The sequence below is a fragment of the Phyllobates terribilis genome, unplaced genomic scaffold (assembly GCF_046119375.1).
Source record: "Phyllobates terribilis strain yellow unplaced genomic scaffold, ASM4611937v1 Scaffold_9__5_contigs__length_417890890, whole genome shotgun sequence".
NCBI lineage: Eukaryota > Metazoa > Chordata > Amphibia > Anura > Dendrobatidae > Phyllobates > Phyllobates terribilis.
Window position 1 is genome coordinate 214,673,196 of NW_027362769.1, and position 14,108 is coordinate 214,687,303.

General features: G+C 43.0%; 1 protein-coding gene across 1 annotated transcript in view; it reads right to left on the reverse strand.

Moving 5' to 3' along the window:
- The window catches only part of PDXDC1 (pyridoxal dependent decarboxylase domain containing 1), a 97,772-nt gene that overhangs the window by 55,139 nt on the left and 28,525 nt on the right, over positions 1–14,108 (reverse strand). Inside the window, exon 2 of the mRNA XM_073647665.1 lies at positions 1,237–1,310. Coding sequence (XP_073503766.1) covers positions 1,237–1,310 — 74 coding nt within the window. The remainder of the gene's footprint in view (positions 1–1,236; positions 1,311–14,108) is intronic.

Consider the following 14,108-nt stretch of genomic DNA (forward strand, 5'->3'; position numbering starts at 1 on the left):
GTCTTCTTTTAGAAAAGCTTTATTGCCATATATTGTAAAAGTTATAAAAAAAAACAAAAAAACAAAATAAAACAGAGTGGATTGGGGAAGAGTAAGAAGTAATCAGTTTGTTTTTATAACTTTCGCTGTATATGGCTTAAAGGATTTTTTACAAAACAAAAACCAGAAGACAACCCCTTAAAGTTGTAACTAGAGATGAGCTAACTGTAAAGTTCGGAATTCATACCACACACTATGTGTCCGGTGCTGAACTCCGAACACAGACTTCTCGTGGAAGTCCGTATTACAGGTTGGGAGTCGAGAGCGAGAGTATGAGCGAGCTCCAAAGTTCGGGTCCTCATTGATTTCAATGGGGTTCAGGTACAGTTCGGATACCCAAACAGAGCTTTGGGACTAAAGTTCGATCAGATACCAGAACCCGAACTTCTAAGGGTCCGCTCATCCCTAGTTCTAACATTTTGTTACTGCAGATTGTAAGTCATCCATCTTAGCTCGGTGCTTTTGCAAAAACAATACAAGTGTCAAGCTCTGTCTGCTCTGGTCTCCCCTTCTGATTGTTACAAATAGCAGTAAAGAGGAAGAGATTATACCTAAATCCCCCCAGAGTGGAGAAACTAAAAACATATCTACAGTCTCAGGGAGGGTACAAAAACAGGCTATAAAAAAAAAAAAAAGGAGGAAAACACATGAAAAGGAAATAAATGCGGAACAGAAGCTGTGCTGTTACATGAGATAATGAAGACAGCAGCACCCTTTGTACACAGACTTCACATCCAGCCTATATTACTTGGAGAGACACTCCCATAACAGAAAAATATTAAACCTGGTGCAGGCTTCAAACTGCATATCAAGGGGTTTGGAAAGAAGCTTACTGCCTGAAACGGAGGGCAATGTTATTAACTGAAGCCACTAACATATGCAAAGCTCTGTTTTCCGTGTCATGGGTGTCCATAGTCTTTAAGCATTCCCGCTGGATTAGATAAAGCAGCAGAAACTGAGTCTAGACTGTTAGCTTCCCGTTATCTAACCATCATCACTCCAATATTAAGCCGCCACCCCTGTCTATTTTTGATGCCATTGAGGAAATACTACAGAAGGCCAGTTTCATACAAGTGAATTTCTGCACACATTACAAGATCCAAAAATACGACGACTGTGACTCAAATGACAAGCAATAATGATGGGATTACACATTTCTGATGCCAATTTAGCAAAACATATCCCATTAATACTCACGTTTGTCCATCTTCCAGCATCTTCATTGCTTCATTGAGATTCTTCCCCATTTCTGCTAAGGTTGGGTCCACCATCTACAACAAGAAAAGATCAGTTGTAAAATCTGTAACAATCAGGTGATTGCATATAACATAGCAAAAAAGAAAAACTACAATATACCCAAATAATATTGGTTCCTTAAAACAGTACAGGATTTTTTTTAAATCTCTTGGTTTCTATGCATCTACATGATATCATCTCTGCTACTTTGGGGACTCAAAATGATCCTGAAGGTGTCCATGGTTCTTAGATAACTACTTGCCGACTCTTTCACCTCTTCCCTCCCCTGACGTCCCCATACACATGCACGCTCAACATAAACCCAGCATAAATGTGTTCGCACTAGGGAAAGTGGTTAGGTGTAATCTCCCAGGAGCACAAAAGGATTAGGAATGGAGATTCAACTCATCATGTCTGATCTCAAAGATAGGTCATCAATAGCAGATTTGGGAGTCCGACACTAGGCACCTCCACCGGATCAGCTATTCATTCGAATAAGGGCAGATCTGCAGGACCCAGCAGCGGCAACTACACAGTTGACAGATCTATGCTGTTCAGCTGCTTAACTGTTAACATCTAGTTGGCGGCACCACCGAAAACAGCTGATCAACGGGGGTGCTGGATGTCGAATCCCCACCGATATGATACGGATGACCTATCTTTATGATAAAAAGTAGTGGGGCAATCCTTTCAGTGGGAAAAACAGGATGGTGTGATGGCAGTCATTGGCTAACAGACTCATGATGTACAATACAAAGTTATATTGGGGTACCGTGTTAACCAGAGGCAGGGGGGAAGGGGGGAAATCGATGTAAATACTTTTATGCCCAAAGATGAGAAAAGTATTCTTGGAGTGATACCTTTATTGGCTAACCAGAAAAAAAATATATATGCAAGTTTTCAGAGCACAGAGGCTCCTTCTTCAGGTAATATTCTAGAACAGTGCTGGCGAACCTATGGCACGTGTGCCAGAGGGGGCACGCAGAGCCCTCCCGGCGGGCATCGCCGCAGCACTAGCGCTACTGGATCGGGTCCGGCAGGTGAGAACTCTGAGCCCGCCGAGTGCCGACACCAGCCCCGCTACTTCAACTAGATGTGTGTCCGAGAACGCACATCTAGCTGAAGTGTATTGCAGCACACAAACTTGCCAGGCCCGTACGCCGCAATACACGCAGCTAGCAGCTGAAGTCAGCCCACACGCGACTGGGCGCATGGCAGTGACGTCATGCGCACAGTCGCTAGGACGCAGGAGTCAGATGCCAGCTACAGGAGAGGACGCTGCGCGGGAGAAGAAGGAAGGCGAGTAGGAGTGTTTATTATGGTTTTTTTTAATATGCGATGCACAGTGGTGCCAGCAGACTGGGGGGGGGGGTAATCTATACATGGACAGGGGAGGGGTAGAGGGAGCGCACATACCCGGACTGAGGGGAGAGGGAGCGCACATACCCGGACTGAGGGGAGAGGGAGCGCACATACCCGGACTGAGGGGAGAGGGAGCGCACATACCCGGACTGAGGGGAGAGGGAGCGCACATACCCGGACTGAGGGGAGAGGGAGCACACATACCCGGACTGGGGGGAGAGGGAGCACACATACCCGGACTGGGAGGAGAGGGAGCACACATACCCGGACTGGGGGGAGAGGGAGCACACATACCCGGACTGGGGGGAGAGGGAGCACACATACCCGGACTGGGGGGAGAGGGAGCACACATACCCGGACTGGGGGGAGAGGGAGCACACATACATGGACTGGGGGGAGAGGGAGCACACATACATGGACTGGGGGGAGAGGGAGCATACATACATGGACTGGGGGGGAGGGCAGCATACATACAAGGATGGGGGAGGGCAGCATATATACAAGGATGGGTGGCAGCATAGGTACAAGGATGGGGGGAGGGCAGCATATATACAAGGATGGGGGGAGGGCAGCATATATACAAGGATGGGGGGAGGGCAGCATATATACAAGGATGGGGGGAGGGCAGCATATATACAAGGATGGGGGGAGGGCAGCATATATACAAGGATGGGGGCAGGGCAGCATATATACAAGGATGGGTGGAGAGCAGTATATATTCAAGGATGGGGCATATACCAAGATGGGGATGAGCACATTCTTTATTTCTGCAGTCTCATACCCCTGCTCTTTCCTGTGGATGCTCTATGCCGCCCTCGCCTGTTCTTTGTATCAGTAAAACCTCAATATTTAGGTTAAATTGCAGTGTTGGCACTTGGTGATAAATAAGTGGCTTTTGGATTGCAGTTTGGGCACTCGGTCTCTAAAAGGTTCGCCATCACTGTTCTAGAAGAACCCGACAAAAAAAAAAAATTTGTAATATTGCCTGAAGAAGGAGTCTCTGTGCCCTGTGTAAACAGGCATTTAAAAGTTTGCAAAAAAAAAAGTGGTATTATATGCAGATTTTCCCCATAGAATTGAATCTACACCTTGAATTCTAAAAGAGCCTGAACTAAATTTACAATTTGGTGATTTACAAATACGAGAATGTTTAGCAACAGAAATAAATGAAAACAGGAGCGCAACGCTTCCGCAAAAACTCACAAAACATCCAATATACTGGATAAACTAAAACAGACTTTCCCTAACACAAGTGAAAAAAAAAACCTCATGGTAAAGAAAATAATGAAAAGAAATATGAACCATCTTGGACGAATAGATCTTTACCAGATTTACATGTTATTATCACTTATGTAATATATTAATAATGGCTTCTCTTCCTTCAGGCGTCCTGTACTCATTACATAAAAGAAGAGGCATTTGGGTCACATCAGTGTAAGATGGAATTGTACTTATGTGCTGTCTGGATAATGCACTTACAAAAAAAATAATGTCTTGAACTATTAAGGTCTAGGCAGACCGTGGAATAGGGTTGCCAATGAGGTTCACGTGAACTCTACTGTACCTCTGTAGGTCTCCAAGTTCATATGGTGTTATTTTATCAGCAGATTCTAGAAGAACCCAACAAAAAATGGTGCTATGCATTATTGGATTCAGAGTGTCTTCTCCCATAGAAGTAAAACTTTTAGAAAAAATTCCTAGTGTATAGAGTCCGAAGAATTTTTTTTATAGCAATGTATGGAGGGCAAGTTTGTTCTGGATTTCACCCATTACAATACACTTCTCCATTGCATGTGAATGACAGAGGAAGAGGTGTTCAATTTCATTGGTGCACATCTACTGCCTCAGATTATCCTTATGTTGGTCAAAGGGAGGAGAAGAAAAAAGCTGCCTCTTGGGCCTCAAGGGTCATTTACACTGCATGATAATTGTGAACGAGCATTGCTAAAAAAAAAAAAAAGCTTGTATAATAATAATAATCTTTTTATTTATATAACGCCAACATATTAACATATTCCACAGCGCTTTAAAATTCAGACAATTTACAGACATTATGGGCACTGTCCCCATTGGGGCTCACAATCTACATTCCCTATCAGTATGTCTTTGGAGTGTGGGAGGAAACCGGAGAACCTGGAGGAAACTCACACAAACACAGGGAGAACATACAAACTCCTTGCAGATGTTCTCCTTGGTGGGATTTGAACCCAGGACCCCAGCTCTGCAAGGCTGCAATGCTAGCCACTGAGCCACCATGCTGCCCATTTCATGATTATCTTCAAATGTAAACAGGCTGCAGTTCACCCAATGAATGAGCACAACACTTGTTCATTAGCTGAAATGATCTTTTGTGCATTCCAAAAAAAGTCATCATTCTCTGAGGAGCATTGTCAGGACTCACGCTGCAAAGAACAATGGCAGCCTATGAACACTGAGTGATCTAGTACAGATCGCTCACTAAGCATTGTTTACTTTGGGCTGCCGGTGTAAACAGGCATTTAAAAGTTTGCAAAAAAAAATAAAATAAAAAAATAAAAATCGGTATTATATGCAGATTTTCCCCACAGAATTGCATTAGATGTGGAAAAATCTGCAGGTAAATAACGCATATACCTTATTAGTGCAATTCCGCTGTGAAAGCGCATTAAAACCGCTAGTAATCCACATATGACTATATCCATAAAAGTTTTGTGAAAGCAGAATACCAGGAAATATGAGAAGCAAAGCAGTTTTATTTAAAACAGCAAAAGATAAATCACAGAGTCAAAAACGCATGTAAAAAGACAAAAGAAACACAAGAACCCTAATAGTTGCAGAAATGCTGCAGATACTCTGCAACATCAAAAGCTCATTATGGGAACGTAACCTATGGGTTTTAAAGAGGTACCGTTGATAGTTGGGGGTGAGGAAGCAGTTACAGGTTTTGCACTGGAGCTCAGAAGCTTCAAGTTATTCCTCTGCTCATTGTGCTCTGTGCAAAGAGGCTGCAGACATGAAAAAGCTGGGACTTTCTATACTAAAATAGGAAGAGAGAACCAGTACCAATATGTGGACTCTATTTTTTTTTTTTTTTTTTTTTTACACAGGCTTGACTTGCTAAACTACAGTAAAGAGTAGGATCCTTTTATTTTTGTTCTGATATAACAGGAACAATAACTCAAGAGAGACTTCTAAATAGAGGAAAAAATGTATTAAAATAACACACTGGAGGTAGACAATGAAAAGCTGCATCAGCTCTACGACTATACAAACACCATGATACCTGGCCAGCTTTCTGACTAGCCACAATGCCCGTCTCAGGTTCCCGGCATTGTCCAACGACCATAATCTGTGTATACCCCGAGTGCTCGTTTTACACAGACTGCTCCAACAACTAGCTGACGCTTGGTATGCATCACCCATATCTGTGCACACAGGTGACACTATACCATATCATTCATTCTTATGATCGGAATTTAGGTAGTCTTCTCTAGTTGGGTTACTTGACACAGCAGCAGGTCACTGTGACAACGGACTGGACACAATAGAGGACATTAAAAATATGGCTCAATATTTACAAAATACAACAAAATGGCAAAAAAAAAAAAAAAAACTAAATTATTACATCTTTTATATACTCTTTAAGGCTAACCCAATGAACCGGGCATGGCTCATTAAAAAGAGAGCAAATAAAAATTTGGGGGCAAAATACTTTTGCGTAAAGTAAGCCAATGTGGAAGGAAAAAATTAAGCATTTTAGCCCCAAAGATTGTATTTTTTCAAAAGTAACAGGAGAAAATGGACCGTACAGTTTGTTGTGCAATTTCTCCAGAGTACACCAATACCCCATATGTGGTGGAAAACTACTGAGCAGGACTCAAAAGAGAAGGAGCCTCACTTGACTTTTGGAAAGCAAAATTGGCTGCAATCGATAGTAGATGCCATGTCGCGTTTGCATAGACCCTGATGTGCCTAAACAGTGGCGACCCCCCCCATAGGTCACTTCATTTTGAAAACTAGAACCCTCAAGAGGTGATCACCTTGATCCAGCAGTGGGTGCACCAAATCCCGCACAATTTTCCCACTCACTACCAGGACAGGGGGGCATTTAGGGGGGTTGAATCCAGGTGTCCTTCGCTTCATAAACTCTAAACCTGTGGGTGTACCCTGAGGTACTCTCACACAGCTTGTAGAGTTTAATTCTGTACCTGGCCCTTTACTGGGCAGGTATTTTCGGAATTTGAGCCTTCCCTGAAGTGTATTAGGGACTCATATACGCAGATGTCCCTTTGGAGAATGTACACGCCGTACTTTGAAAAGTTGGTGAAAGTTGGGATCATCTCAGTGTGGACACTGTGAATTATTGTTGTAATGCAAAAATTGAGAATGGCCTCACAGCGTGTCCGAGACATAGCCATGTGGAAAACTGTAGTGTTAAGCAAAACATCAACACTACAATATTGCCAAAATTCTGGCTTCTTCATTACTCCCATGTTACGGACAAGACCCCAAAATATCATCATTTCTACCGCATGTACAGGGGTAGAATTAGCATGATGATGAAATGGGGTTGTGGGAACAAAATTATTGGGCGTATAAACCTGTCTGGACCACCATAAGATTTACAAAATCCTCAGAGAAAGAGACTTTGAAAAAGTTGATGAGGCCGGCAGTATCAAATTGATTTCCTGATCGGGCCACAAAATCAGGAATCTGTGGCTCAAAATCTTTAGGGGGAGAGGTCCACATGGGGTCACTAATGGGTGGCACTGTCTCACTTGCTGTTCTGGGGAGTTTGCACGGGGGTTCGTTATCATTAGAGGTGGAAGAGGATGAAAAATACAAGAATGTGGCATCCTCTCCCTTTCAATAGGTGTCGGAGGAAAGGAAGGCGTATGCCTCCTCGGCTGAATTTACTCTTTGGGAACAGCGGGACAATTATATTTTTTAAGGGGGAAGGCGTTTTGTGTATGCGTCTGTAAGTCGCATATGTTTTCACGTGTATTGTGTAACAAAATTTGATTCAGGTGTTTGGTGTAATTTTTTTTTGGATGAGAAGAGAAAAAGAAAAGGAGAAATATAATAAAAAATGAGAATATGAAAATTTAAAAAAAAAAGAAACGTCAGTAAAAACAATTACTGGGCGCCCGCAACTGACTTACTAAAAAAAAATACTGTAGTATAATAATTACCACAGTAGTATTCACTAAATTTCTGAAACTATACTAAATTATAATGTACGATGTGGACGTCAGTAAAAACAATTACCCAGACAGCACCAATCACCACTGACCACTAATGCTAGAATGCTAAAACTACTGTAAATGGCCAGTCACAGCAATCGGAGCGGGTAGGACTATTGCCTCGTCACTGAGGGTCCCCACACCTATTGGTGCAATCACAGACAGCCTTAATCATGACTGACCACCAATGTTAAAATTATTTTCATTTGTTTTAAATGCTTTCCTGCTGCAATTGGCCGGTCACTGCAAAGCCTCCTGGGCATTGAGGCAAGATGTCCTGCTAACGGGGACAGCAGCTATCTTCACCCAATCTTTTGACATGGTGATCATTCTCCTGCAAGATGTACCGGTAGGTCCATTTGCAGGAAGTCATTTAAAAATAGTATGTACCCGTACGTCCAATGTCAGAAAGGGGTTAAATGCCACCCATAAACTGTACAAATCCACTGGCAAACAAACTGAAATCATTGCGAGGGAGAAAAAAAAATGAAATAATGAGGTTGCATAAGTGTTAACACCCTCTTATAATTGGCTAATTCTAAACACAGCCACACCCCCAATACAATCATTTAAAACCTTATGCTACATAGTAGTCAGTTCACAGCTGCCATTATTTATAGTGATTCTGATTAATCAAGTTAAAAAGGTATAACGTTTAGCTGTTCTAGTAGGATTTTACTGACCTTTTATTATTTGCACAAGAAGCAAAAGCCATGATCCGGAAACAGCTTACAACACAGCAAAGGGATCACATTAATGAAAGTTATCAGTAAGGAGAAGAGTACAAAAATGTCCACGGTATTAGATATACTATGGAACACTGAAGACTGTCATCAAGAAGTGGATTAAATATGGCGCAATGCTCTGCAGCCTATCAATTTCTGGTATTATATCTCCATGCAATGCTCTGCAGCCTATCAATTTCTGGTATATATTTTTCACTGCTTGTGTGATCTGTCCTGAAAACTGCATTATATCTCCATGCAATGCTCTGCAGCCTATCAATTTCTGGTATATATTTTTCACTGCTTGTGTGATCTGTCCTGAAAACTGCATTATATCTCCATGCAATGCTCTGCAGCCTATCAATTTCTGGTATATATTTTTCACTGCTTGTGTGATCTGTCCTGAAAACTGCATTATATCTCCATGCAATGCTCTGCAGCCTATCAATTTCTGGTATATATTTTTCACTGCTTGTGTGATCTGTCCTGAAAACTGCATTATATCTCCATGCAATGCTCTGCAGCCTATCAATTTCTGGTATATATTTTTTCACTCCTCTAGCTTTTTTATTCCATGATACTTAAAGGTCATCACACTTACTTTAAGAGTTTATGATCCATGCCGAGTTTACTAGTCTGTTTTTTTTTTTTTTTTTTTCCCTGCACTTTATGGTCTCCTGTTGTCTTTTAAGCTAGTGATTGATTGTTAATGAGTTAAATCTGTGCAGATCTAAGCAGATACGTCCCTATATATTGAGACTTAGTTAAGGGGAGGCATTTATGCGGGGGCATTTATGCATATAGCATTTATGCATACTTTATCGAAGTGCCATAATTTAGCAAAGTGCCCTGGCAGTTAGAAAATGGCAGTTGGACAGGTAAGACATGCAAGACAATTAAACAAACTTGCTTCCAGGTCATCTTTTTGGCAAACAGTATTCACCATTTGTATCTGTGCCATTTATACTCTGGTTGCTACAATCATCCACATTCACCGTTCACCCACAAATGCGGCACACTTCATCCATATTAATCCCTCACTCCTCTCTTCTCCTATGTACAGTTGTCATGCTCTCTTCACAATGTTATACCACGCAGATCCATTCATTCCCACCATACAACGCAGGAAACGCTCTCACAAATCACTCAATCATCTGCTCACTCTCTGTATCTTCCTTCTATTAGTCGCAGGTGATATTTCTCCCAACCCAGGACCCTCCAGTAATAATAACACTAACTCTTTCCCTGTTACATTCAGAAACCCTGCTAATCTCATTAATATTCCCTGCATATCTTCTGTCTCATTCAACTGTGCCCTTTGGAATGCACGCTCAGCTTGTAATAAACTCTCTTACATCCATGACTTTTTCCTCTCTAATTCCCTCAACCTTCTGGCTCTCACTGAAACCTGGATCCAGCAGTGGGACACCACCGCCGCTGCAGCTCTCTCCTATGGTGGCCTACATTTCTCTCATACCCCGCGACCTGACAACAGATCAGGTGGAGGTGTTGGTCTGCTTCTTTCAACAAAATGTACTTTTCAGGTTATCCCCCCTGTACCCTCCCTTATCTTCCCGTCCTTTGAGGCCCACACAGTCAGACTCTACCGGCCCTTCTCCCTGCGAGTGGCGGTTGTCTATCGCCCCCCAGGTCCCCCCCGTCAATTCCTGGATCACTTTGCTGCCTGGCTTACAAATTTTCTATCCTGCGACATCCCCACGATAATCATGGGAGACTTTAACATCCCAACTGGCGATCCTCTTTCCCCATCTGCCACGCATCTTTTATCATTAACCTCCTCCTTCGGCCTTTCACAGCTTGCTAATTCTCCTACACATGAGGACGGGAACACATTGGACCTGATCTTCTCCCGGCTTTGCTCAGTACATGACTTTACTAACTCTCCCCTTCCACTCTCTGACCATAATCTTCTTTCATTCTCTGTCAAGAACTGTGACTCTACTCAAGACACTCCCACCGTCCACACTTATAGAAATTTACGCGCCATTAACACCCAGAAATTTATAAAAAGGTTGCAATCATCATTGGCCCCAATCTCCTCCCTCTCATGTCCCGAATCTGCATTGAAGCATTATAACAAAATAATGCTATGCGCCCTGGATGAAGCCGCACCTCCTACACAAAGAACAATTCGGCATAGACGGCGACAACCCTGGCACACGCCTCAAACACGTCTTCTCCAGAGGTACTCCAGGTGCGCTGAACGGCTGTGGAGAAAATCAAATCTGCCCGAAGATTTCCTCCACTATAAATTTATGCTGAAAACATATAACTCTGCCCTTCACCTCTCCAAACAAACCTACTTTAACAACCTCATCATCTCACTTTCCAATAATCCTAAACGACTCTTTGACACGTTTCATTCTCTCCTCAATCAAACAGCACAGGCCCCGACCACCGACCTCAGCGCTGACGATCTGGCTAACTATTTCAAAGAAAAAATTGACCATATCCGACAGGAAATTTTCTCCCAATCCCCAAATGTTATGCATGCTCCCCCCCACCACATTGTATCTTGCTCATTTTCTGACTTCGAACCAGTCACGGAAGATGAAGTGATCAGGCTCCTTGCATCTTCTCGCCCTACCGCCTGCACCAGCGACCCTATTCCCTCACATCTCCTTCAGTCCCTTGCTCCAGCTGTCACCTCTCACCTAACTAAAATTTTCAACCTTTCCCTCTCATCTGGTATCTTTCCCTCTTCTTTTAAACACGCCAGCATACAACCATTACTTAAAAAACCATCCCTCGACCAGAACTGCACGGCCAACTACAGACCTGTTTCCAATCTTCCCTTTATCTCTAAACTCCTGGAACGCCTGGTCCACTCCCGTCTAATCCGCTATCTCTCAGACAACTCTCTTCTTGACCCTTTACAATCTGGTTTCCGCTCTTTACATTCTACTGAAACTGCCCTCACTAAAGTCTCTAATGATCTACTAACAGCTAAATCTAATGGTCACTACTCCCTGCTGATTCTCCTGGATCTCTCTGCAGCATTTGACACTGTGGATCACCAGCTCCTCCTCACTATGCTCCGCACTATTGGCCTCAAGGACACGGTTCTCTCCTGGTTCTCCTCCTATCTCTCTAACCGCTCCTTCTCTGTGTCTTTTGCCGGCTCCTCCTCCTCCCTACTTCCTCTTACTGTCGGGGTTCCTCAAGGATCAGTCCTAGGCCCCCTTCTTTTCTCCTTATACACCGCTCCTATTGGACAAACAATCAGTAGATTCGGTTTTCAGTACCATCTCTATGCTGATGACACCCAATTATACACCTCTGCTCCGGACATCACCCCTGCATTACTACAAAAGACCAGTGATTGTCTTTCTGCTGTGTCTAACATTATGTCCTCCCTCTACCTAAAACTGAATCTGTCAAAAACTGAACTCCTCGTCTTTCCTCCCTCCACTAACCTACCTGTGCCCGATATTGCCATCTCCGTTTGTGGCTCAACCATTACTCCCCAGCTACAAGCCCGCTGTCTTGGGGTCATTTTTGATTCAGATCTTTCTTTCACTCCTCACATCAAATCACTCGCTCGTTCAGGTCATCTACACCTCAAAAACATCTCAAGAATCAGGACTTTTCTCACCTTTGACTCGGCAAAAACTCTTACTGTCGCTCTTATTCATTCTCGTCTTGACTATTGCAACGCTCTACTAATCGGTCTCCCTCTTACTAAACTCTCCCCTCTCCAATCCGTCCAGGATCATATTCCTCGCCAACCGCTACTCAGATGCCTCTTCCCTGTGCCAGTCATTGCATTGGTTGCCCATCCAATATAGAGTTCGTTTTAAACTTATCACGCTTACCCACAAAGCGCTCCATGCTTCAGTACCCCCCTACATCTCCTCCCTTGTCTCAGTCTACCACCCTACACGTGCCCTCCGTTCTGCAAATGACTTGAAACTAAAATCCTCCATAATCCGAACTTCCCACTCCCGTCTCCAAGATTTCTCGCGTGCTGCGCCAATTCTCTGGAATGCACTACCCAGGACAGTTCGATTAATTCCCAATACCCACAGTTTCAAGCGAACCCTAAAAACACATTTCTTTAGACTGGCGTATCACCTAAACACACTCTGTCCATCCCAGCTTTCCCCCATATTAAAATCTTCTTCAACTTCGGGTTCAAACCAACCATGCACATAAAAGCCTCTGTCAGGACTGCACACATACTGGCTGGCGACCAGTCCATGTATTATTATTTATCCTATTCAGTATATCAAGGCTGCATTATACAATATATGTACTTTTTACCTTTTGTGTCTCCCCCAATTCCTCATAGACTGTAAGCTCGCGAGCAGGGCCCTCACTCCGTTCGATATGAGATATGCTTATTCTGTATTGTCTGTATAAGTCCCCCCTAAAATTTGTAAAGTGCTGCGGAATATGTTGGCGCTATAAAAATAAACTATTATTATTATTATTATTACATTACCTACAACTGGAGGTCTCCCAAAAAAATTGATGACAAAAGGCAAGAAGAAACTAGCCCGGGAGGCAGGCCTAGTAGCTTTTAGCAACATAAAAGGAGCTGCAGGACTTTCTGGCAAGTTCTGATTGTGTACTACATGCGACAATCTCCCGTATTCTTCATATGCCTGGCCTGTGGGGTGGGGTGGCAAGATGGAAGCCTTTTCTTACAAAGAAAGAAAAAATGCTTTTTTTTAGGCATTTCACCAAAGCCTACATAAAGTCTGCCAAAAGCACGTGGAAAAATGTGCTGTGGTCTGATGAGACCAAGGTTGACATTTTTGGCCACAATTCCAAAAGGTATGTTTAGCGCAAAGCCAACATGCACATCACCAAAATAACACCATACCCACGGGGAAGCATGGAGGAGGCAGCATTATGCTTTTTTTTCACCAGCTGAAACTGGGGCTTTAGTCAAAGTAGAGGAAATTATGATTAGTTCCAAATATCAATTCATTTTGCAACAAAACCTTCAGGCCCCTGCTAAAAAGCTGAAGATGAAGACGAGTTTCACCTTTCAGCACAATAACCCCAAGCAATAAAAGAATGGCTTTGCCAGCAGAAGAAGATGATCGTTTTTTGATTGGCCTAGCCAGAGCCCAGACCTGAATCCAATTGAAAATCTGTGGCTTGACCTTAAAAGAGCGCTGCACATGCCCTCACAATATGACAGATCTGGAGCAGAAGAACAAGGAAGAGTGGACAAAAAAAATGGCAATTCTAGCTGTGCCATGCTGATAGCAGGCCTGTGGAGTCGATAAGCCAAACCTCCGACTCCTCAATTTCCATGACACCGACTCCACATCCCTCATACATGGCTCATGTTTAAGTGATAAATTTACTGTAGCACAGATTCATCTCAGCTAAAAGTATAGACCCCCCTAGATCAGGAATAGGACATTTCATAACTTTCCCAAATTCTTATAAAAAAATATTCCCCATAAACTGCATTGAACTACTGTACTCAATTTATTATATATTTTAGGAATTGGAGTCAGTATAAAATAAACTGACTCCGATTCCA